At 40.2% G+C, this 26,256-nt stretch overlaps 1 protein-coding gene across 1 annotated transcript in view; it reads left to right on the top strand.

The window, feature by feature from the left end:
- The first annotated feature begins 18,682 nt into the window (after positions 1 to 18,682).
- The window catches only part of RPRD1A (regulation of nuclear pre-mRNA domain containing 1A), a 43,366-nt gene continuing 35,792 nt past the window's right edge, over positions 18,683 to 26,256 (top strand). Inside the window, exon 1 of the mRNA XM_084217483.1 lies at positions 18,683 to 18,930. Coding sequence (XP_084073609.1) covers positions 18,780 to 18,930 — 151 coding nt within the window. The 5' untranslated portion in view covers positions 18,683 to 18,779. The remainder of the gene's footprint in view (positions 18,931 to 26,256) is intronic.

Genomic DNA, 26,256 nt, shown 5'->3' with positions numbered 1-26,256 from the left:
CCATCTCATCTCCAGGGTAATGTTCTGAAGCAGGAGTGAGAAGCTGCAATTCCTCATTACATTCCAGGTGTATCTGGAAAAAGTAATAGCAAGGAACACCTTGCTATGGAAGGGGTTGTTCAGAGGTGTGAGGAATGACTAACATAATTATTGCATTGCCTAATCCTTCTAATGCAACCTGATAAGAATGCATAAAGTATTTGAACAAGAATGCCTTGAAAATTGTTGTTATTATTAATGACAAATATATAATGTTGGCAAAACAATAAGAATGTAATTTTGAATTTTTCAGATTTGCTTTAGCACACTAAAGGGTGTAACCACAGCTAAGTCTTACTTGTCTTACAGTGAGTGAACCCACTATACAGAGAGGGCAACTTGTACTCAAAACTGATGTTAGTTTTCCCAATTCTTTGTACAATCACTAAATATTGAAACAGATCCTCTGTGTTCCCAAGTGGAGATCAAAGCAGAATAATGTGCGCCTAGAGGAGCAGCTGGCTTGCTTCCAAACAACAAGGAATCCTAGAGAGATGGTGTGGTTAGAAGTCTTCTGATTCCTAACAGGATGACCACTTCTGGATGTTTTACTTTTCAGTGGTTAATTTTGCCTTGTTATAGTGGAAAATATCTTACCCCAAAATTCAACTCTTACAATTTATTTTAGTTTATGAAAATTAGTTAAGAGATAGCTGATGTACAGCTTTGGTTTGGGTTCTGGTAGCTCTCTTTAGTGACACTGAGTCATCACCAGCAGAACCAAGAAAAAGGCTGTCAAACTTTTCATTAAAAAATCTTTTTTTAATCAAAAATTTGTTTCATTTTTTTCCATTTTCTCCTAATATTCAGAGTACTAAACTTAGTTTTAATTTCTCTCCTTTTCCCCTTCTTTTCCCCCTCTTTTTGTTCATATAAGAAATTGTTATCTATCATCTTTCCTCTATTCCTTTATTTTTAGATATTCTTCTTTGTGCCAGAAATTTTTCAGCAGTTCCATACCTTTGAAAAAATATCTGAGACATGATCTGATAACTGCTTCAGAATTGGAGCAATTTTGAGTAGTTGTAGGATAGCAAAGATGAAAAGTAGTCAGGGGAAAAAAAAAGCAACCCAAAGTAAACCTTGAACCTTGTTCTTTTTTACAGTCAAAGGAAAAAAGTAGGAACAGGAAAAAATAACCATTTGAATAGTCTCTTCTGAAAGGTCACAAACATGTGGGTGGAAAAAAAATCTCAACTTTTAAGCCTTTAGAAACAAAGAAACTTCAGAATGACAGTACACTCCATAAAATTATTTTTCCATTATTTGAACCAGGTCAGGACTAAATGTTCAATTCTGGGCAAAAACTCATGTCAACCACTGTAGCAGTGTTCAAGGGTTAGAGAACTTGCATGAGTAATACTATGATTTATACCTCATTATGTGTAGAGAAGTTAATAGGATGGCAGAGCAACAGTCAAGGAACTTGTGCAGTGTCTTTTTTAAAAGGATTTTAGCATTTAGTAATGTGTTAAAACACTCTTACTTTAAATCACAGAGGTACAGCAGTTATCTGGATAGTCCCTATAAAATAAAAAACCCTGCCCAAACAAACACGAATGCACAATTAATACTGTCTGTATTCAGCCCCAAAATGTATTTTTTTTTAATAAGTACAGGTTCATGCAAGATAGGCAATCATTAAATCTGGGATTTAGATTTTCTCAAATTTTGCAGTGTTTGAAATCCAGAACCAGATCTGAATTGCACAGTTCAATCCTAATAAAACAAACACTGGTGAAGTCTATGAAACTTACAGGAATCAGTGGAAGTTTTATTATGTGCCTGAGAGGAGAAAGGATTTCACTCCAAGATGCACTTGGAATCAGAGAGCTTTATTATATTAAAGTTATGCAGAAATATAACTATGCATGATTGTTAATTTGTCCACAGTCAGAGAAATTGATGAAGCATGAAAAGTCCTATCAACTTTGTCATTAAAATCCAAAGAATGTGTGTAGGCTACAGTTGTTACACCCAGCTTTTCGAGACGAATGAACAGCAGGATTAAATCAAGGTAAATTTCAGAAAGCTACAAGTATATGTGATGGCAGGAATGCCTCTAATCATGCCTTTTCATTGCCAAAACAGTTTCAGAGTTCTGCCATTTCAGAAGGGTCACCAGGTAGTAGCGTTCCATGAGCATGGAACTAATAGGACAAACTCAAAATGCATATAAATAAATTATAATAATACATTAGCAGTTATTTATCATTATTCTGTTAGAAATCCACAGAAAATAAAATATTATGGTGTGTAACACCAAAAAATATCCATGGAAAAATGTGAACAAAACAGTCTAGAAACCAAAACAAGCTGAATCTGGCTTTTGGTGCAAATAATTTTGTCTGAAATCTTCTTTCTGTCTTGTGAATAATAAACCTATTTCTCTTTCTTGCAGGATTTGGATTCCTGTTGATACAGAGCTATAACAGCAAGCCATGTGTGACTCCAACAAGACATGATAATATTCTGTCAGATCATCGGTTGGACCTTTACACTGGAAATTCCTGGCTCTGTCACTATGTGAGAAGTGATGCCAAGGCATGAAAATAATGTGATTCTTTTAAAGAGAACAGTTATTTAAAATACCGTATCCTGCTTTATAGGCCAACCAAAAAATCAAAAAAATAATTATACTTTGGAGCTATTGGAAGGCAGATAAGCTGAAAGAATATTTATTTTTAAATGGCATAATATTTAAAAAACATTGCACGTATCAGTGACTTTGACAAATTCCAGTTTGTTTTGAGTAATGCCTTCTGAAAATTGCTTTGTAAATGCTGATTGATGTGATGTTTTGAAATCAGAGCTGGTGAACCTGGCAGACAGCTTCAAGCTGTCTGAGTGTCCATTTAACAACATTTTGTGACAAGACATCTTGTGCCAGAGCAGTTTTTGGGAACACAGTGATTCATCCCACTTACCTAGCTCAGCGTAATAGCTAACAACCCACAGCACCACGGTACAGAACGCAGCTGTTGTGAGCAGCATGTGACAGAACCCTGACTGTGACAGAGTGGAGCTGTGTCACTGTCCCATCCCAGCTCTGACCCACTGGACAATTCTGGTTTGCACAGGAAAAATAAGAAAGACTGTGAGAGACTCACATATTAAAGGTTAATGACTCAAATAATCAGCCATTTGCAAAAGCAGAGGGTGCATTCCTGAGGCAGATTTGCACCCTCAAAATGAAGGAGAGGAGGGGAGTTTTTGGGTGGGTAGTAAAAAAATCTCTGATCTCCATAAGAATAGCCAAGGTGCAGAGCGGATGTGAACCCTCCACCAAAGGCTGACCACAACAAACTGACTTTTGTTTACCAACAAGTTGGTTTTTGAGCCAAAGAAAGGGAAAGGCAGATCCTTCAAAGTTGGACACTGCTTTTCATCATGCCAATGTCCTCTGTCCTGATAAGGCTCAGGCATAAAACTTTCTCCTGAGGGAGATATAGGAGCATTCACTCCTAGGTCTGAAGGTGTTCATCCCGTCTGATGGGGCACGACTTGCTCAACTACGCTGGCATGAGAGGCAGCTGTCACGCCATTAAAATGTGTCATAAACCATCACAGACCCTCAAAGTGCTGCCAGATTCATTTCTGGGCCCTCCCACCAGAGGACTGTGCATGATCCACAGTGTTGCATAAGAAAGAGAGTGCTAAACTCCCCCTCCAGGTGAGGTCCCTGGTGTGCCCACCTGAACCTGAGCTTTTATTAACCCACTGAATTTTGTGTTCCACAGGCTTTCCCTGGGTCTCCAATGGATCAAGTCTGTGACCATCAATTCAACCATTAGACATGGAAATAGCAGCAATCAAGCCTTGCCACTGGATCCATGCATGGTGATAGCTTTCCTTTCCCTTATCTACTTTTATCCTTTCTTTCTCTTTCTGGCTTTTTCCTTATATATTTTCTTAAGTGATATTCTTATACTTTAAATAGTTATATTTCTATAGATAATACCCAGAAGGGCTACATACCTCCTTTCCATTGCAACCAAATTCTTCTAAAATGAATCTGCCATATGTGTATATATACATATACATATACATATACATATACATATACATATACATATACATATACATATACATATTAAACATAGAAATATAAATAGAAATAGATAAACACTAGTGATTCTGTGTAGCTTCACTCTATTCTGTCCTAAGGGATTAACAAGAATTGTTACCCTACCACAGGGGGTGGGCCATAACACAGGGAAGCACAGTTATCACCTGGGGAGACCCTACTTGAAAGCACTGCTAAATGTGCTGGGAGAATCAGATAGCACAGAATTTTCTTTTCTTCTTACCATCAAAGAAACACTGGCTGCAAGACATAGCTCTAAAAACTCTCTGCTCTTTCACACCCATAGAAATTAATTCCTTTTTTGGTTGTGGGAAGTGGAGAAATAAGAATTCCTTTGTACACTAAAAACACGGGGGTTAATCCAGCTTTCCTTGCACAGTAAGGCATGAAATAAATAAGACAATTCACATAAGCAACCTTAGCAGGATCTGGCACTCAGTCTTCTATGCATGTAATACCAAATTCACATATGAGTAATGTGGTTCAGCAAAATACATTCCATAACTACCCTAAGCACGCCCACCTTTGACAAAGATGGGATGTATTCCCTGAAATTAGAGCATATAATAGAAATTTTCCTTCATGAAAGGTGTTTCTTTTTCACTTCCATGTAGTCTCACTGAAATGAAGATTGCACATGAGTAAATTATAGAATACTTTGACTACACCACCACAAGGAGGAATATTTTGTGATTGAGAGAGAAAGAGGATTAACTCTCACAGTCAAAACACAGTAATTTAAAACAGCTACAATTTTTAAAGTATGTTAAAATTTTGTGGTCTTTTTCCACTTGACATTTCTCCTTGATGATTTTCTAGACAAACAAGCAGCTAAGGATATTTACAAGAACAATTACTCAACATCATTACCCAATTATAGTTTTTTGGCTGAGAGCTAATGCAGAATTTGGTTCCGAAGAAGAAAAAGGTACTCCTGCAAAAGATCTTTGTGTCACACTTTGATCCATTCAGGTATGTAAAATCTTAGGGTCAAGGATAGGATATATCTCTCACTTAACAAGTCTGAAATAGCAGTTGTGTACAATCTATTCTTCAGGTTTCAAGCTGACAGATGTATCCTGTAATGTACATCATACCAGTCCTGAGTACTACGAGAAGCAATAGAGGAGCAAGTGTGAGCATCTAAAATGATGCTCTTATTCAGAAATGAACTACAGGCCTTGGTGATGTTGGCATTGGTGTTTTGGTTTTTTTTTTTAACAGAAGAGATCATATTCTGAAGGGTTAAATAACTGCAGTTGTTCAGGGAGCAACTTATTTAAAATTACTTAGGATCTCAAGTGTAAATTAATCAGAATTAGTCTTCCAGGTGGTTTGTGCAATGTGAATTATTTATGTTACAGAGGTTTAGTACTATTTTAGCTTTTATAACAAAACCTGCTGCACCAGATACATTTAGGCCAGGATTTGCCAGCCTTGAAAAGTGATCACAGAGTGGTGATAACAGAATTCAGTGAGTCACAGGAGAAAGAGAATGAGTAGGAAGTCTTTATTTATGGTTCATTGCAATGCACAATATAGGAGGGTTTAACTAAAGTTATCAGCGACTCAAAAAGGGATTAAGTTTTAACAGAGTAGACTTAAACTCTGAAATTAATTTTTACAGGATAATTGAGAGCATCAAAGTAAAATTTGATTTAGAAAGGAATTTGAAAAATTCAAGGAGAAAACCCATTGAACGCAATGATATAAATTCAGACTAGAAATATTTTGTTAATGAAATGGTATTTGCACATAGTTTTCTAACTAATATAACTAATTACTAATAAACTAATATATTTAAAGAAAATATATTTTCTATTTGTGACTACATTATAGTTGTTCCTAAAATTGTTTCACACCAAATACTGCTATTTTTGTACCATACATTTATATAGATAACTATTTTTTAATATCTAATAGAAAATATTTATTAAAATTGACTTTTGAGGATAGCTTTTTTCCTTTCTTCTTTTTTTTTCATTTTTGCTACTGAATTGAAAGAGAAAAATACTTCTGCACCCTGATTTTTATTCCCTGCTTTTCTAGTTCTGCTTTGGTTTAAATTTTGTAAGGGTGTCTTTTTGGCAATTTGTTTTTGGTGTTTTTTTGTTTGTTTGTTTTCCCTAAAAAATTGCAACTGGGTAAGAGCTACCACAACCAAGGAAACAGGGGTGGGTTGGCTCTTTTTTTAGAACTGATGTCAGGGGAAAACCCTAGAGGATCATTCTTAACTTCAGCTGGAAGAGAGATGCCCAAATCATAACTCAATCAGTTGTTGACAGAAGAGAGGAGAGACAGACACTGTCAAAAAAGAATGCCCAGAGAAGATGATAAAAGCCTGTGGCTTGTCAGGGTCCTGATCTCAGCCTCTCAGCCTTTAAACCTCTCCCACTGAAGCTCTCATTAGCAAACAGATTGCTCAGAAGAGGCAGAGGAGGAGCAGGACAATAGCAAGGCTGTGGGAGCCAGAAATACCATGATTAATGATGTTCTGCCGACATGCAAAAGCAAACGCACTCCGTGTTCACGGCATCAAACTCGGCTACAGTCTAACAGTGATTCCTTAATTGTTCTCTTGGCATGCAGCACATGGCTCTTCTTCTGAAAGTCATTTCGTATTAAAATTCCTGGTAAACCTTTTATCCAGACCAGAGTGAACTAAGCAGTGAAGCTTGTGCTGGGGAGAGAAAGAAATAGCCTTGAACAAAATGGTTGGATAAGTGGTGGAAGAGAAGGCTCTCTCTTAACAAAGAGAAAATACCATGCTGTAGCCAACTGCAAGACGTGAATCACTTGGGTAGAGAAGGGAAAGAAAAGTGAACTTCACACAGTTCTGTCTAAGGAGGCCATCTTCCTGCCAGGGAGAATCTGCCTCTGGCAAGAGCAAAGCCATCTCCTGAGGCAAGTGTGTAAGTTTGAAGTGGCAGGGCAGGACCTGAGGTGCTCTCCCAATGCCCAGCCAGTAGATCTGATCCTCTGATCCCAAACCACAACAATCCCACTGCACTGCTAGGCAGAGGGAAGGTCTGGTTTGTAGGCCCATGGTTGGTGGAAAGAATAAAAGAGGTTTAGCTTTATATTTGCACTTAGACCAAAACATAAACATTTTAAAAAATTTTTAAAAATCACATTTTTGCTGTTCTTTTCAGCAGGCACTTGCCACCAAGTCTGCTGACAGGTGGTGTTCATGGCAGAAAAGGAACTTCATTATTTACTGGTCATGATCTCTGCTAACATGGCTATCTCACTGCAGCTTAATGGTATCTGGGTGGTTCCTTTTGAAAGAATAAACTGATAGCCTTCAAATTAGGCTTTTACCTTTGAGTTTTCAAATCAAACTTTTACCTTTCACGAGCCTACCTCTTGGAGGCTAATTGTAAGCAAAAAATTACAACATACATTTGCAGAACAAAGTTATATACCAACCAGTCCAGCAATAGCCATCAACTTTCCATCCAGCTCTCCTTAATGAAAATAAAATCCAGTGGCTACATCTAACTTATCAAATGATATATGGGAGCTGCAGGCAGAGGTTCTATCTGGGTAACACTTGGTAGCACACAAAGCATTTAGCTGAGATGTATCATCAGAACATCTCATTTACCATACACACACACACACACACACACACAGAGAGCACAACACATTTGTTAAAAAAATTAGAGTAGAAATAGGAATATATATTCTGGACACTGTTGAAAGCCTAACAGGAAAGCAGATTTTATTCTTATCAGCTGGGAAAACAATTGCAAAATAATAACCTTGTTTTGCCTGGCTTGTATTTTGCTCTTGTTCTTTTCATTTTTAAGATTACACCAGTTCTGTGCAACTTCTTTTGTTTGTTTCACACTCTACTTTTTTCCCCAGAAATTCTTTCACTGGCAGCTACTTTTATGTCAGTTTTAATTTCAAAGTTGATATTTAAAATCTGTTCTGTGGCACTGATACAGTTAGTGGCATCTTGATTGCTGTTTCTTTTGGTTTCTTGTACTCCATCAGATAAATTTTACAGTTCAAATAGAAGATGTGAAAATAAGTGGATCTTTGTACAGCAGACTGGAAGAAATACATTGCTAGCAATTTTACAGTGACAATATATAGACTGTAATACTAAGGCTACCAGAAAATATATTTTAAACTGATATTTGCTTACCATCAAAAACAAAGGTAAATGTAAAAAATCAGTGGATGTTAGTTGGATGTAATTTGAACCTCTGGAAAGTCTTAGATTATGCACAATGCAATAGCACAAGTTCTTCTGACTCCTTTTCATACTCATGATGCCCAGACAACTTTCTTGAGCTTTATGGAATATATAGGGTGGGAAGATATGCTGAAAATACAGTCTGTTGAGTACAAGCAAAACAATATCTGTATTCAACATAAAGAAATTATTTGATTTATGTCATTAATTTTTGTGTTTTGAAAACAATGTCACTCTAAAGTATTGTTTCATGTTATAAGGATATGTATTTATTTGCAGAAAATCTCATCTACCTGTACCATGAGGACTGTGTTCAAATATACAACTGATCATCCTTCTTTCTTAAAATGCTTTGAGTGATTCCTAGGTCACAGCTGGATTGTTTCATTCATTTATGCATGAAACAACAGTGACTTTGATCACAACTAAATGGGTCTGATTGAACATACCAGGCAGTATCCAAGAACTATATTGAAATTGCCTTCTACATTATTTATATATGCTTTTTTTTTAATCTCACCTCTGAACAGATGCAGGATGGTGATTAGTTCTGAATGTTGATGATTGGTACCATCATTATATGCAAGCTGAAAACTTGCTAGCAGGAACTGCTAAATTGCTAAATTGACATCACTGATATAAAGTTTCCCTTGGGGGACATCCTTCTGCCATTTTCTGCCTGAGCCACAGTGTATTACTATGGCTGGGTGATAGCAGAAGCTGTTGTGAGGTACAGAAGTTTACTTTGGGCATTTCAAAGCAGTGGAGTTCCTTTCTGCAAAGAAAAACAGCTTGTATGTGTCTTTACAGTCTGAATGCATGTGCACCCATCCCATGATCATACAGAATAATTCTCCAGACCACAGCATTGATATGAACATTTTATTGAATCTGTATATTTTCTTTGAGGAGTGCTAAACAAATGAATTTCTGCCGGAACAATGAAACTTAGTGAAGGAATTCTAATACATAATGGTTACACAAAAAGTTCCTTACTTAAAAGGACTATGCAGGTCTTGGATTCCTTCCACTCTGATTTTCAAGCAATCTTTGATAACCCATCTTGAAAATAAGAATGTATTATATCACGCTTTTTATTTTCAGCTCTGTAGAATACTGCTATTTTTGGGTATCCACTGTAAGGTCAACACAGTAGGGTGCAATAATTCAGGAAATTTATGGAATTTAGATGCAATTCTTTAATACAGCTTGTATCAAGCACTGGAGGTGCCTCTGCTGGATTCCGTACTCATGGATAGTGGCGGTTTAACGTGACATTCGATGACAATCTTGGCTGGAATTACCATGAGAGGATAGGGATTAGTATCCCTTCAAGATTGGTAAGAATGGGGAAACCATGGGTTACCTGCTAGTCAGCCTAACTCAGGCTCTAGGAAGTTTAGGGAGCAAATACTCCTGGAAAATGCATCCAGGAACATGAAGACCTAGCAGACAGCATCCCACAGTATCTTTCTAGGGAGTCAGTGAGATCTAGGACTAGAGAAGCTGGCTACTGGGTGGTGAAAAATTGAATTTTGTGATCAATGGTACAAAATTCAACTGATGTTGAATTCGACTGATGTTCAGTTGCTGTGCCCCACTGGAGGTACCTGAGGTCAAAACCAGGATCAAAATGGTTAATGCCTGTGAATGACCTGGGCAAGGAGACAGCACATACCCCCAGCAAGTTTGCAGTTAACAGCACACTGGTTCTGGACGGCAAGGTGGGGAAAAGCACTCCGTGCACTGGTGGGTAGGGCAGCCATTTGATGCCAGAAATCCTGGAACTCTGCAATGCAGGTGCTGCAGACTCCTGGTGCTGTGGAGCACTGGCTGAGGAGAACTGTCCACACTGTGCAGGACAGGACTTTTTGAGTCCTAGAGGCAGAACAGTGGAAGAGGCATGAACAATGAGGATGGAAGAGCACCCCATACTTGGCAGTATTAATGCACCATGGCCAGGCCAAGGGAAGGGCCTTCTGCTTGGCAAGTGGGAGATCGTGCCTGGATCTGTCTGGCTCTGGGTCCCACAGTAGCAAGAGAAAAGGAAAAAACTGTGTGAGTTTCACAAAGGTACAGCAAGATGATTAAGATGAGATACAGAGACAAAGGACCTATCTTTCTTTGCCTTGATGAGAAGAAGGCTACAGAAGCATCTAATTTCACTCTTCAGTTACAGAGAAGGCAGCTCCATGCTCTTTTGATGCACACAGGGAGAGGCTGAGAGGTTATAAATGAGTTGCAGGAAAAATAGGCACATAGGAATGAAACTGTATCTGCTATTTCTAAACCACTAGTGACACCTAGTTTCCAAGAAAAATACCAGTAGCTACATTAACACTGCAATTTAGAAAAATGCATTTGATTGCACTTGCAACACTACAGGGATTGGTAATTCCAAAGCTCTGCATAGCATAACCCCAGACAAATAGACACTGACAACAAAAATATGTGCATTAAATCTGTGCTTCAATAAGGAACACAGAGCTTGCAGGTGCAGCCTCTCAGTGAAAGGCAGTGATACTATAAGACATTTTGCCATGTCTGTGTCTGTGCTGTCTGGCTACATCATTGGTTTTTCTCTGAGGACTGATGCCCTGATTGTCCACACACTGTAAATATTGATGTGCACTCAGAAAAGCTCTGGGGTGATACCATCTGGCTCCTCAGGTGTGAACCTTGAACTTGTGCAACCACCTTACTCACATATAAGTCCTATGCTCACAAGCAGTAGAGATGCAATTGAGTCAAGTCTGGTGAGACCTGCCCTCCTTACAGTACTCTGAGGACACCGGAGTACTGGGAAGGCAATGAGCCTCCTTGGCCTCGCACTGTGCCCAGTTCAAGTTAAAACAAAAGTAAAGCAAATAGCTACTCTGAGCGCTGGAGGACTGCACAGGAAAAGATCAGATTCTCCTTTCTGGGACAACAGCAAAACACCTTGCAAACGTGCTCATTTGAAAATTATGCTTTTTGGGGACATAAAGTTGCAGGTATTGTGACACAGCTCACAGTTGTAGGTATGCAACAGCTGGAAGTGGGGAAACACCAGGCAATGACTGTGGGCAGCCACATTTTTCCAGCATTGCTCCAGCGCTCTCAGCTACAGCATCCTTATCCACCTTCCAAACTTTCCTGTCCCCTGCTCCCCACTTGCCAAGAGAAATTAGAATCTCATTTCCATAGAAATGAGGAGCTTTTACTCTAATTAGGCAGCAGTGCCAGATGTGACACGTTAGGGGAGTCACCTAGCAAAAAAGTGTATGGTGGCCTTGGACCACTACCAGACAGTGACAGCGCGTCTGGTCACCACTTTATAAACCGCAGATGTCTGAAGAAACATGGACTTTCCATTGCATTTACAGCTGACTCCTGCACACAGCTGCTTATCCATCACCAGCTCTGACTTGGTTTTGAGTCAGATATGGCAAGACAATGGCACAGAGACCAAGTACCATGCCATTAACGATGACTGGAAATATTACTGTGCCTGAGTCATGTTCCTGAAGGCGCTGCAAGAGCAAGCTAAAAGCTCCTATTGCCTGCACAATCTTTCTTTCTTCATAAACTCACTTCATTTATTGTTCTTTCCTCAAAAACTGGGCTCAAAAATACAGTTTTAGGGTGAAGAAATAAACCTCCATTGAGAACAGCCACTAGCACTCTGGCAGTGCTCAGGTGTCTTTTCAGTTTAAGAAAGAGGAAAGCACACGTATGCATGAAAAAATATTTGCGTTTTATATGTGGATCCCTGTGCATTCGAGAAAACTATGCCTACTTAAGTAATTGATGTTTTTGACAATATAACTGATGGCTAACATAGAAGATATGGCTGATGGCTGTGTAGTAACAATTTTAATGGCAGACCTTTCCATCCTACTCTGCAGTAGGAGTTTGAGTGTAAGCACACTCCAGAAGACAACAAGCACCCTCTGTACCGAAGGGTGACACTGGCATTCAAGTTAACCTGTGGTTAGGCTCTGCATGACAGGACAGTAACATTGTGCAGCTGCACAGCCTACTGCGCTATGTGGATCCAACTGATGGAAGCCCATCAAGCTTGAACTTGAACTCGTACAAGTACAAACCAAGCTGTACAAGTATGCCACAAATGTGAATAGTGTAGCGTACAAACATAACCTGGAGCATTCTACACTGTCCTGCTCAACGCAGGTACCACCATGTGATCAGACCACAGTGGTAAGAATTTTATCCAGTCTAGTCTTGAAAACACTAAAGGATGCAAACCTTTTTTAGGCAACCTGTTCCATTGTCTAACTGTCCCTTTGGTGAAAGAACTTTTTCCTTCTATCTAGTTTAAACTTCCATTTCAGTTTCTCATTGTTTGTCAGCCTCTCATCATGCATGTCCATGAATCACTCCATTTTGTCAGTTTACCTACTTGTAGGTACTGGAAAGCTGCTATTAGGTTGCACCAAACCCTTCACTTTTCTAGGTTAAAACGAGCCAAATTTCCATGGTCTCCCCATCTGGTTTCTGTGTTCCAACCATCTGACCATCTTGGTGGCCTTTGGTTGAACTTACTCAAGCTTATAAATATTTTTCCAATACTAGGGAAGGCCAAAACTGAATGCACTATTCCAGACATGGTTGAATGAGTGTGGAGTAAAGGTGAGTAAGTGTTTTCCTCACCCTTCTGGCTGTTCTTGTGGTAGTAGAGCTCAGTACGCTGGAGCAACCACCTCCATTACTATGAGCTGAGTACACAGTAACAAAAACACAGTGTCTGCTTCCTACAGCAGAACAGTTTCTGGAACATTGGGTCCTCCACTGGATCACAAAGGTTAATCAGCCTATCTCCTATAATTTAAAGTCAAATTTAAATTCGCATTTTTTGTAATTTCAAGTTGGTTATTCACATAGTATGTCAATATATTGCAGTGTTTTCTTTTTCCTTGAAAGATAACATTATTTATTGTTAAGAATGTGGGTTTTTTTACTTTTATGCTGTGACTAAGAGCTATATGCACTCTAGGGCACATATTAATGATCCATTAATATATTGTTCAGATGTTAAAAATTACTCAGTCTAATGTTTTGTGCCTTTCTGCAAACCTGAGTTAATACATACCCTGGAGCGCTTTCCTGCTTGGTTACAGCACTCTCTACTACAAAAAAAGTGGGACTTGATTGCATCCATATATTAATCACAGTGGATGTTTACATAGTATGACTTCACTTAATTGCATAATGATGAAGAAGCCGGATGCACATAACTGTGTGGCTGAATGCCTAACTTAGGGAAAAAGGAAGGCTTCCCACAAACATTTTTACATTTCCACAGAGGGCCAAAGAAATAATAGAAATGCTAGACATATTTTTTCAGATTGTTCAATCTATCTTTCCCCATAATATATGGGCATGCTTTGCGGGATCACATATACATATCTCAGAGAGTGGTTTTTGCTAATCTCTGAAATAGAAAATAATTCCTGTCTTTAATGAATTACATTAAAAGGTGAAGTGCTTAGTGGCAGGAACCCATGTAAAAGCACAATTAATCACCCTAGGGTTTTTGGCTTCAGTAGGCAGCTCCTTTAAGCTACTTCAGAAGGCTTCCTCCTTCCATTTAAGCTTTCTTTTGTTCTCCTCCTACAGGATTTCTTAATGTTCGTTTTTGGGCAGTTCTGGTTTTTGGTTTTTTTTTTCAAATAAATGGATGTATTTATTTTTAATTTCTGTCAGGGATATGTCCTCTTGTTATTCAGGTAAAAAAAAATGGGGCTTAGTGTTTCTAAATAAATTACTCAGATGAATTATCATCACTCAGTCAAGAGTCACTTTACAGCTATACTTCAGGATCCTGTTTCTGCATTTCTCCATTTTTCATGTTCTTATTGGGGTAAGGAAGTAGGAACATTTATACAGCACTGGGCTGTGAGATGCACAAACATATCGTGAAGATGGAAAAATGTGAAACTTTAAATATGAAACTTCAGAAATGGTTACATTTGATGGACCAGACACTTGGAAGATTAAAAAAGAACTGCTCTGCCAGTGTTGTATTTTTGAGATCCAGGTAGTGATTGGTGTGCTGACTAGTAGAAATTCTCAGGAAATATGACTAGAGAAATATCATTTTTCCTTTAATATTATTGCATCTCCTGGGTGAGACTATTTGAAAAAGAGATACAAAACAAAGTTTAAAATGAGAAAAGGCCAGACTCATACAGAGAAAGATTTGATCTGTTCTGGTGCAAGAGCTGGTTTTAACTCAAATCCCACATAGCTGATGAGCAATGTTTAGGAAACCAGTATATACACAGATTGTTTTACTGCTCTATGTAGTAGTGTAAAATAGGGGTTCCTAAAAAACTAAAAAAGCATAGAATAATACTAAGGATAAGAAACAAAAAACCTGCAACCCGCATATAAAGTAAGAGTGCTGTACAACCTCTTGGTGGCTATAATTACCTCTCTGAACTACCTAGTGTCCCATGTTCTACAAAAACATCAATCGAGTCGTTTATTTGCAGTTATTTGTCTTACACTTGCATGTGGCTCCTTTCTCCCAGAGCGGAGAAAACACAGTGGACTACCCCGACAAAAGGGAAGCAGTACAGAACTTTGTTCTTAGGAATTCAGGGGGAAGATGCTATTGCAGTCTGAACACAGGAATGGGTGGGAGAAAACTTGACATCTGTTGACAGCTCGCCCCTGTGGGTGTGGGTGAAATTTAAAGGCAGGTGAATAATGTATGACCTGTTTCTGAATGAAAGCTGAGGTTTTCCAAGCTCGGCAACAAATGAACCTTCTCCATTGTGCATGCTTCCTGTCGGAGAGTCACTTTGCTTTGAGGAAGTCTCGTGGCAGATTTCTGTTCACTGACTGGATAAAGCATAGCTTTAAAATTAGCTTACTGATGTAAATACTTGTTATTACAATTTTAAAATGTGTTACAAAAATTTATGGGAAAAGTGAAATCTCTATTTTGCAGTGTAGTTCATTATACAGTATATAACACAGAAGATAAATCTCTCGGTATTCAAATATATTTATTCAAAAAAAACCCAATCTCAGAGGATTTTTTTCTTTTTTGTAAAATGTTCTGATAATCTGGGAAGATGCAAAGGAGTAAACATTTTTATTAAAATTCTCTACCAATTTCCTTCTTTTCCTCCTTTTTTAAATTTGATTTACCATGTAAATTCTACTGTTTGTTGATGCATACTTTCTAGTCTTAGGTGTGAAAGAAATAGTTCTTTTTCCATAGTTGCTCAAAAGTTTCTCCTGGTAACATCAGAATATATATGACTCCAAGAAATGCTATTTGGTGTTGGTTACTAGATTACCATTCATATTTCAGTTTTTTAAAGGGTACATCCATGTTTGCTCTCTAGCTCTGTCTTAATTTTACTTCACTGATCAGTTCCATTTAATGTCAGAGTGTCCTCTGCTGTACAAAGCAAAAATTGCAGTATGTTACAGATTCTTTCGTTCATGGTGATCAAAAGGCAGTGAATAAGAAACTCTGTAGGGATCTTATTTAAATTTCTCTATCAAAAGCATTTTTGCAAAATCCTTTCTAGTTACCCCCCAAATCACTCATTCTATGGATGATTTTTGTAAATAGAATTCATATTAAAACCTCCTAACACTCCCACCTCACCCTCACCAAAGTTTTATGTTTTAAAGGAAAGATTTCACTGAGAACAAATATTAGGAAAATTGCCCAAAAACAATCCACTGGGACACCTTCTCTGAATGTCAGATATGAAATAGGGATAAACCTTTATGAAAAAAAAAAAAAAAAAAAAGCTGCAATGAGTAGCCAATACCCCAGAGTGCTGTGCAGCTCTTCAGAAGGACATCGACAGGAGAGATGGGCAGAGAGAAAAATTCTGCAATTCAGCAAAGGCAAATGCAGGGTCCTGCACCTGGGGAGGAATAACTCCTGGCACCAGGACAGGCTGGGGGCTGAGCTGTTGGAAAACAGCTCTGTGGAGAAGGACCTGGAGGTCCTGGTGGACAAGAAGCTGTCCATGAGCCAGCAGTGCTCTTGTAGCCAAGAGGCCAGTCCTGGGGTGCACTAGGAAGAGCATTGCCAGCAGGTGGAGGGAGGTGATTCTGCCCTTCTACTCAGCCCTGGTGAGGCACGTCTGGAGTGCTGTGCCCAGTTCTGGGCTCCTCAGTACCAGAGAGACACAGAGCTCCTGGAGCGGGACCAGCAGAGGACAACAAAGGTGATTAAAGGACTGGAACATCTCTCTTATGAGGAAAGGCGGAGAGAACTTGACCTGTTCAGCCTCAAGAACAGACAACTGAGAGGGGACTTCATCAATATCTGTAAGTATCCAAAGGGAGGGTGTCAAAAAGGCGGATCCAGGCTCTGCTCAGTGGTGCTGAGCAACAGGATAAGAGCAAACAGGTAGAAACTGATGCTCAGAAAGTCACACCTGGATATGAGGAAGAACTTTACTGTGCAGGTGACCAAGCACTGGAACAGAGTGCCCAGAGAGGGTGTGGAGTCTGCCTCAGTGGAGATACTCAAGAACTGCCCAGACACAACCCTGTGTCATGTTTCAGGGATTACCCTGCTTGAGCACAGAGGTTGGACCAGATGATCCACTGTGGTTCCTTCAACCTGACCCACTCCATGACTCTTTGAAATACTGCACAAATATTTTTGTTCATAACTAGTGTTCCACTTTTTGATGAGGACAAACTGGGTGTGTAAAAGGGCCTAGGAATGTTCCATTTTAAGGATGGATACTTAGCCATTGTCAGGATGTCCTAAGAGTAAGGTATATGCATATTTTTCTAATTAATACACACGCAATTTTATAGAAAAATGAAAAATACTGCCAACTGCAGTCATAATTATTAGCTACAGAAATAGGATTCAGGATAGACCTGTAGTTGTTAAGGCAGATAGCTCTCTGAAATTGTCAGCCACTTGGCAATGTTTAAAGTAAGAAATTATGTCAAGTGTTTTTCAGATGGACAGCAGGGAAGGCTAGAAATGCTCACATCAAGATCAGGAATGCTACTCATGTTAAGTAGCACAGAGTACCTTCCTTGTTTGGAGAATCCTTGAAAAATGACTGAAGATGATACAACAGAAAATCTAGAAAAGCATATAAAGGTAAGCAGACAATAATTTTTATTCACTATTTCCAAAGTAGCAGAAGTAGCAAGAATGCAATAAAGCTTTAAGGAGCAAAAACAAAGATGAAGCATTTTTGCACACAATCTTGTCAATGAACAGCAGAATTCTGTCACATGATACTGTTAATGTCAGAAATCAAAAATAAAGGAGACAGCTTTTAGAAATGCGGCCAGACCCCTTTGTGGAGTACGTGTCTACCTGCAGATGTGAAACACCATACACCCAAGTGTATAGTAAGTGTGTGCCTGGGGAGGAAGAACCCCAGGTACCAGCAGTGGAGAGCAGCTCTGCAGGGAAGGACCTGGGAGACGTGGTGGGTGACAGGTTGGCCATAAGCCGGCATCAGAGGGCCACTGGGATCCTGTGGGGCATTGGGAAGAGCACTGCCAGCAGGTGGAGGGACGGGATCCTGCCCCTCTACTCGGCCCTAGTGAGGCCACATCTGGACTGCTGTGTCCACTTCTGGGCTCCTCAGCACAAGGAAGATGAGGAGCTGGAGATGGTCCAGTGGAAGCCACAAAAATGATTTGGGGGCTGGAGCATCTCTCTCATGAACAGAGATTGAGGCAGCTGTGGATGTTTAGCCTGAACAAAAGAGAGGGGATCTCATCAATACAAATACCTCAAAAGCGGGTACCAAGAGGATGGTCTCAAACTCTTTCTGGTGTTACCTAGTGACAGGACAAGGAGCAAGGACCATAAACTGAAACACAAGAAGTTCCACCACGAGGAAGAACTGCTTTATGGTGAGGGTGGCAGAGCACAGGAACATGCTGCCCAGGGAAGTAATTTAGTCTCTTTTTCTGAAGACATCTCAAACGCACCTGGACACATTCCTGTCTGACTTGCTCCAGGTGACCCTGCCTTGGCAGGGGGTTGGACTGGATGATCTCCAGAGCTCCTTTCCACCCAAAACGATTCTGTTATTCTTAACCTGCTGGGTGAAAGAAACCGAGAGGCCTGGCTTGCCTTCTGGGGGCAAATTGACATATGCGTTTTTATGTTATTTTCCAGGGCAGGACGCTGAGGGACGGATCCCACCCCTGAGGGATCCCGCTCCCGACCGTTCCCGAGCGGCCCCGCCCCAGCGCGAGCTCGCGCTCGGCCGGAAGTGAGGGCAGGCGGGGTAGGGGGCGGGGCCAGCGGCTCCCCACGGGCCTCGGCCGCCGCCATTTTGTTGGCGCCGGGCGCTGCCGCCGGCGCGGGAAGGGCTGGGAATCGCCCGTCGGCTCCTCCCTCGTCGGGGCCGAGAGGCGGGGACTGAGTGCGGCCCGGCCGGGACGGGGCGAAGCTGCGGGGCCCAACGCGCTGCAGCGATGTCGGCATTTTCCGAGGCGGCGCTGGAGCGGAAGCTGTCGGAGCTGAGCAACTCGCAGCAGAGCGTGCAAACCCTGAGCCTGTGGCTCATCCACCACCGCAAGCACTCGGCGCTCATCGTCAGCGTGTGGGAGCGGGAGCTGCGCAAAGGTGAGCCGGGGGCCGGGCAGGGCCCGCCGGAGGCGCCCCGGGGCCGCGGGTCCGGGCGGGAGGCGGAGGCGGCGGCCCCCGCTCCGGAGTGCGGCGGCCCAGGGGAGGGAGGCCGGGTGGCGGCGGGGCTGCGCGGCCTGCGGGGCCGGGGAGGCGAGCGGGGAGAGAGCGAGGATAGGCCTGAGCGCCTGGGGAGAGCGGAACTGTTGGGGCCAGCGTTAAACGTCGGGTCTCCGTTTCTCGGTGACCGTGGGCTGGCAGGTGTTTCTCCATTTTTTTTTCTTCCACTCCTCTCTCTCTTCTCTTTTCCTTCCTATTTTCCCATCTTTCCGTAAAGAGATGTCTCTGAGGACGCTGCCCCTTGTGTTTTATCTCCTGTTTTTTAAGGAGAAAGGGAAGTGGGAAACCGGAAGGAATCCGGCGAGCCAGGGTTTTAGGGCTTTTTGTTGGTAATATTAATTACCGCTCATTCATGGCAGAGCCTTTTTGCATATTAATTTTCATCTGTAGTGATGGTTAACTGTAATACTATTTGAATTCCATGTTTGCTCAGGTTTTCTTGCCAGAAACTATTTTTGAAGGGCAGATGAGGATGTGAATACACTGAGGGAAGAGCAGTGTAATGTATCCAGAGTGGTTTTTACTTCCTGGTTTTGCCAGATGGTTAATACCAATGTTAACATAATAAAAACATGAATTTCTTTAGCTGTGATCAGTGTGCAGACTTAAATGCTAATGTGGCGTTCCGTTTAACTGGAAAGAGCTTGCAGCTATAGACAGTGGCCCAGGGAGTGAAAGGGAGAAATGGCATTGGACCTGACTGGATAATAACTTGATCTTAAGTTGGTTCATTTAAGGAAAAAAAAACTCACTTACTGGACCTCTGCTTCGATCTACGAAATGATGCTGTTTTGCAGTAGCTTCCTTTGAAGGCTCACTAATATGTGGATCTTTAATGAGAAAAATTAAAGTCTCAATCTTTCAGATTGAGCAGAAAAACAGTACTAAGCCATGACAGGACTTATGAAAGAGGAAGGAACCACTGAGTTTCATGTAATATGGCTACTGTGGTTTTATAAAAATACTTTTTTTCTGGGATTTGTTATCTTTCGAACTTTGAGGCATGAGTTATATTCTTTTTTGTATTGGCTGAAGAAAGACTGACTTGGTGACAATATTCCATCTTAGGACATAAACACATTTTCATTGTGTTAGTTGCAGGCTTGCTTTTTTTGTTCCAGGAGCGAATGAATGCATCTCCCACCTGTGTCTGAAACATTTCACATTTCTGGGCCTTCTAATCAAGAAAAATGAATGTTAGGGGTTTTGGATGATACCAGGAAGGTATCTTAAACTAATTAAAATAGACGCAGAGTTTTGGTTGCTCATCTTAATTATCATGCACAATGTTAGTTCATAGTAATCTGTGATATTAATGGGCAGTCCTTAACTTTAATTTTCCTCTTGTGCTGGTTGACTAACTGGAGAAATGAAATCTTTGAAACCTGGGCTATGTGTCTGAAAGTGGCATTGAGAGGCAAGGATAACAACCTTCTTTTGAGCTTTTGATGAGAATAGCTGCCATAATTGGGTTTGTTTTGTTTGTGAAGTTATTGTCCTGCTTTTGCTGTTTCAAAGTAAGATTTTGCTGTGACCTCTCTTTGGATGCCAGCCTTCAAGGACCTGTGGAAAGCATATGTGAAACTCTACCTGTGCTAGGAGTAGTTGCTTTCAAGGTTCTGACCCTTCTGGGCTTTTAGGCCTGTGTGAAGTGTTTAATTTTGGAAGATAGGAAGCTTCATTTGAAGCTGCCATAGTTAATATGTACAGGATATATTTTAATTTTCCATCTCTTACAGAATCTGAGCTTCCTAAATGTTAGCTTGCATTTACCTGATACTAACTTCTGGCTAATTGCTGCACAGATTTGTAAGATGGTGCCTAGTCCCTAAAGGTGGAAGTAGTCATCTAAGCAGACAGCATGGGAAGGATGAGAGGAAAACAACTGTCCTGTGGTAAAGCAAGTGCATAAAACACCACAAAGTAGGATATTGGCAATGAAGCCATAACTAGAGTAAGGTTAAGGCTCCTGACTTGCCTGTCATTCAAACCACAGAAACATGGTTTGTCTTCTACAGGAGAGGAAAATTACGTCTATTGGGGGAATATGGATATCAAAATTATTGACGTTGTCAGCTGTTACTGCTGGTCAGTAGTGTCCTCGAACTGAAAATTGAACCTTGCCTTTCTAGATTTTATTTCCTTTCATTGTATCCCTTTTTTATTGTCACCCCCCTCTCCAGACCTTCCCTCCAGCCTACTGCTTTTCAGGAACATTGTATAACTAGTTGGGTTGAACACAGTACAATGACATTATGGTTTTTTCTGGATGCTTTCAGTTTTGGTAAAAGATCATTTACGTCAGATGAGTTTTCATGAGCCTTTCTGAACATGTCTCTAGCTCTTCATAAAGACAAATCCTTACATCAGAGATCTTTCTTTCCTAAATGTTTGGTTCTGTTTCTTTTATATTTAAAATAATCCTTTTCTTTATGCCACATTGGAGTAGAGGTCAAAAGATAGCTTTTCAAATCTGCATATAACTTAGCATAAAATGTTAGTGCCTTTCTGTTTACATATATTAATTGGCAGTGGTCAGGTCCTGTATTCTGCCATCCCTATGGATCATCAGTTCAGTATGCCTTCATATACAGGTCTTCTTGCAAAGCGTGTGCTGAGGGAAATGATCCTGCTTCAGCTAGATTTCAGAGGTATGAAATGTAACTCTCAAAGTTAAATAGTTAATTACTTTAGTTATAAGCTTATTCAGTATTAAAGTAGTTAAGTAGTACTAATTAATTAACTTGTGATTACCTCAGTCATTTTAAAGAGGCAACTGGTGGGCCCATTTAACCCTGTGTAGCTTTGTGTATCCATAAAGGGAAGGACTTACAGGGTTTCTTTTTAAACTGAGTAGTGGCCTAACATACAAATTTGTTGCATAAGCCTGCAGTCACTGAATGGCTGCTGGGAAACCCCTTAGGAAGAAACACTTTGAATAGGCTCTTCTGAGATGAAGTCTCTTGAGAATTATTTTTTGTTGTTTGCAAGTCAGGTGTGTTCGCTTGCATACATCTCTTACTCCCTGGTTTCAGGATGTTCTGCAACTGTAGAGGTTTGCTACATGTTAGTTCATTTTTTGAAATGAGAAATTTCACTTCTGTAATTCAAAGCATCTGCCTTCAAGGGTGAAGAGTAACTGCCTGTTGTTAGGCTCAATGTGCAGTTTGCTGTACTTGGTTAAAATGTGTTCTTTTTCAAAGGAAAAAACCCAAAATTGATAAAGGTTTGTAATATGGGACTTGTATTTTGAGTTCAAATTAGTTGTCCATAAGAATCTTTTCCTGTCATCTCATTTTCTGTTAGCTTTTCCAGGTTCAGCTCTCTCACTTGTTAAGTATTTATTTTGCAGTGATATTTTAGTAAGCACTGAATATTCTGAGTTGGAAGGGACCCACAGCGATCATCATGTCCAAGTCTTAGTTCTTCATGGGATGCTGTTATGTTGTATCTTTAAACCTAATTTCAGGTTCAAGTATCTGTTTCTTCAGGGCCTGACACGGCATCTAGATGATAAGTCAGTAACAGAAACTGAGGGTGATCATCCCCCATCCTCCTTAATCGTTTGACCTCTTGTTTAGGCTGTCATCTGTTACCCCACCCGTTTCACACCGATCACTGTCTTCCCTGCACAGCTTATCTAGGTCAGTAGAGCCATTGTGTATTGCCTTTAGGAGAGTTGTGTAGGTACATCTGGGCTGCTACAGGGAGATGTATTTGTAGTGCTTGACTCTGCCAGTTCACCTGCTATGTTCCAGTTTATTTTGTTTTTGTTTTTGTTTTTTTGCTTTTTCCTGGTGTTGAAGTCTTTCAGTGGTATAAGAAGCTACATCTTTTTTGCTTATTTATGTTGTCTACAGCTTCTGCTACTGGGACATATGCTGGTGCTTGGGTCCTCATCCAGTATAGCTGTTGGCATTGATGAAATATGTTTTTCTGAAGCTACTGGCTTTTGTGGCAGCTGCTGAAATTTGGAAGATAGAGGATTTTAGTAAGTAAATTGAGAAGGCAGCACTTCAAGCAGCTTTGAAAGTTGTACTACATCTGAACTACTCTAATACTTAGCTGTTTTGGAGCACAATTACAGACAAAAGTGGTTGCAATATATTGCCTTGCAGATGGGAAGTGGATCACAGGAAACAAGTTGCTGGTTTAAAGCAATTATTTTCTGTACCATGTAGTGTAGTTTTTTTTCTGCCAGGAGAAGGAATCTTTCTTTTCTGGTGATTGTAAGATTATTTTACTTAGTGGTGGTATAGTGCCATTGTCCAATGTGAGAGAATAATAATTTTTGTTTCTTTTATTTAAAAGAAGCAAAGCTATGGCTTTTGGATTTCACTGGTAAATCTTCTCACATCAATCTTCTCACCCATGCCAAAAGGTTTGGAGAGCAACAAACAGGCAAAACTTCAGATGAATGGGTGTTGTTGAGTCTAGTTAGGGAAACTTACTTGCTGTAAGTAATTTACAAAATGATCTGCAGTTAGGAGCAGCAGAGTGTCAATATAAGAGCCTTTTTTTTAAACCAACTATATTTGGGTTGTGTAGTGTCAAACCTGTGTGTCTTTTACCATTCTGGTTCTGAATACTTAAGTGTAGGGTCTTTTTACTATCCTGGAGCTTTTGTTGCGGTTGATTCATATCCATCTTGGCATTTTACCAGCAAGGTAAGGCAATGAAAGGAATTGGTTTGTTTCATATGTTCAGGTAGTTCAGGATGCACTAAGTGCAGTGGGAAGCCTCTTCGGTGTAATTATGTTGGAATGGTTTCCTTGGTCTGTGACCAGCTTTCTGGCATTCCTGTGGTAATTTGATGCTAGTGGCCTTATTCCTAGCAGTGGCTGTGTGTTATCTTCCCTCTGATACTAGTCTCCAAACCCAGTCAAAATACTTGGATCCTCAAACCTTGAACACATTCAATGGGCAATCCTATTTCCTTCTTTGAAGAGAAAACATGGCAATTATCAAACCTTGGTAGAATTCACCAGGTGACTGCACAAGGTGGAATGCTTAGTTTAACCTTTTCTTAGTAGAAGGTTAATGAATTTTAAGGTTAAGGGCTTGTTGTACAACATGCCTTTTATGGATTATGTTGTCTTTAAACTGTCTTTTCTGGTGGCAGTCTCTCAATTGGTTTTTTAGAGTCCTCTTACCAAAGATGCTCTGCTTAATCAGCTTGCATTAAAACCCAGGTTAGCACTCTGCAGTGTGAAGGATCAGTGATCTTGCACTCAAGTTTCAGTGCTGCTTGACTTAACAATGTTTGGTCTTGTAATAAAAAGCTTGAAAGCTTCTCAGGTATTTACAGAGATATTTACGAGCTCCTCTTGCAAAGGTGTGAGGCATGCTGTGAGAAAGTGTCCCGGAGATTTTGGGAGGAGATTTTGGGAGGAGCAGTGGCGCTCATAAACTCTCCTGCATGTGTATAGTCTAAAGTAATTCATAAGCAATTTAGCAAAGTCTTTATTTGAATCCATACTAGAGAAGTATGCTAATGAAATGTTTTGGGCTGATAACTTTTGTGAGATTTTAACATACTGATGCTTATTGTTTGAAACCCTTTTGTTAGGTGGTATTTTTTTTCAAGGTTAGTTGACACAGCAGAGCTGGCCTGTAGAAAGCCACAGCCTGATGTATCATTTTCAGATGCTCAGTCAGTCTATACACTTGTAGTTGGATGTAAGTGAAATCTCTTATGCTTGTGTGCTTTTCTGTAGTTTCTTCTAGTATATCTACAACAGCAAATATATCATGGCTCTAGGTGTAAAACAGCATGAAACTAATGGGCATGTTTCTAGCTGTCTTCATGGGAGCTCAGTTTCAAATGCAGGAGGTAAACCTGGAGACAACAAACACAGGTGATTGTGCTGACATGGATTGCCAGGGCTAACCTTGGTGAAAATGACTGATTTATTGCCTTTCAGGGTAAATTGCTAATTACTTGCACTGAAGTGGTGGCTTGTCAGTGTTAAGAGTTCTCAAAGTCTTATGGATTAAAGCAGATAATGTCCGGCATCAATACTGAACTGTTAGAGAACCAGGCATACCTAGGCAGGGCTAACAAGAATGCATTACTGAGAAGAATGGATTGCCAAAAACTTGATAATGTTGTCTCCACTGCAGATGTCTCAGTATGCTGATTGTTGGTGAAATATCATTATTATCTGAAGAATATTCATTCATCTGGCATTTAAACTTGTCAGATACATTTTTGGTACAGACACAGTTTCATTTGCAAGGTGCCATTCCCATGTAGTGTCATTGAAGATGCTTTAAGAGTAGTATGCATTATATGGCTCTTATACCAACCAGCACTGTTGACATACTAAAATACTTCAGAATCCAGTGCTTCAGGGAGCTGCTTTGGTGGCTGAATTGTGAATTTAGCTGCAACAAGCAGAGGAGTGATGTGAACACTGCACAGAACTTCTGAAGAGATGACTAAATCCAACATGGATGATTTCTTGGCAGTCTTGTGTTTGCAGAGGTTACTGTTGGTACAGAGATGGCTACATCTGACACTGTACATTCTGGCAGTGTGTGCCTTTCAGATCCTTCTTCAGCCTAGGTTCTTACAAGTTTTCTCCCTTCATTTTCTTCGGACAGTAAGAATGCTTTTGCTATTAGCCTTGCCATGTGTTGAGGACCTTCAAAAATTGTCTGTTCGATCCATTTTGTTCTTCTGAGGTTTATCAATGCCCCAGGCTGGAAAGTTAGTTTCACTTCTTACTGAAGAGAGATGTTCTAACTTAGTTCTTTCTCCAAAACAGATCTGTCTGATCCTGAATTTAATTTGCGTTTCAGACATCACTAGTCAATTTATAGTCATGCTAGCAATAGGATGTTTTCAGCTCAGGTTGCCAGAGGTTACGTTGTGCTTCAGTCTCTTGTGTAAGGCAGAGTGCCAGTAGACCAGTATGTAAGTCTTGAAGATTTGTGAAGGGAGAGGGAGCACTTCTCAAGACTATGCATAATTTTTATCTTTGGAATTTTGTGCAGCAAGAGGAATTAAATTTTACTTCACAATTTTCCTTGTGAATAATAAGGGTAGAACACTAAAATTTTCAACCAAAGGCACAGATAGCTTAATAGTGGATAAAAATATAGGATTTTTGTTCATCCTGCACGGCTTTGTTTATGTTTCATTGTAGTTGGAAGCTGAAAAGGTAATACTCAGTGAAATAAGCCTGAAAGTGACTTTCTGTG

The sequence above is a fragment of the Fringilla coelebs genome (assembly GCF_963513975.1).
Source record: "Fringilla coelebs genome assembly, chromosome: 1".
In the NCBI taxonomy this organism is placed as follows: domain Eukaryota; kingdom Metazoa; phylum Chordata; class Aves; order Passeriformes; family Fringillidae; genus Fringilla; species Fringilla coelebs.
The sequence above is the reverse complement of the archived record's forward strand: the minus strand, read 5'-3'. Positions and strand labels throughout refer to the sequence as shown.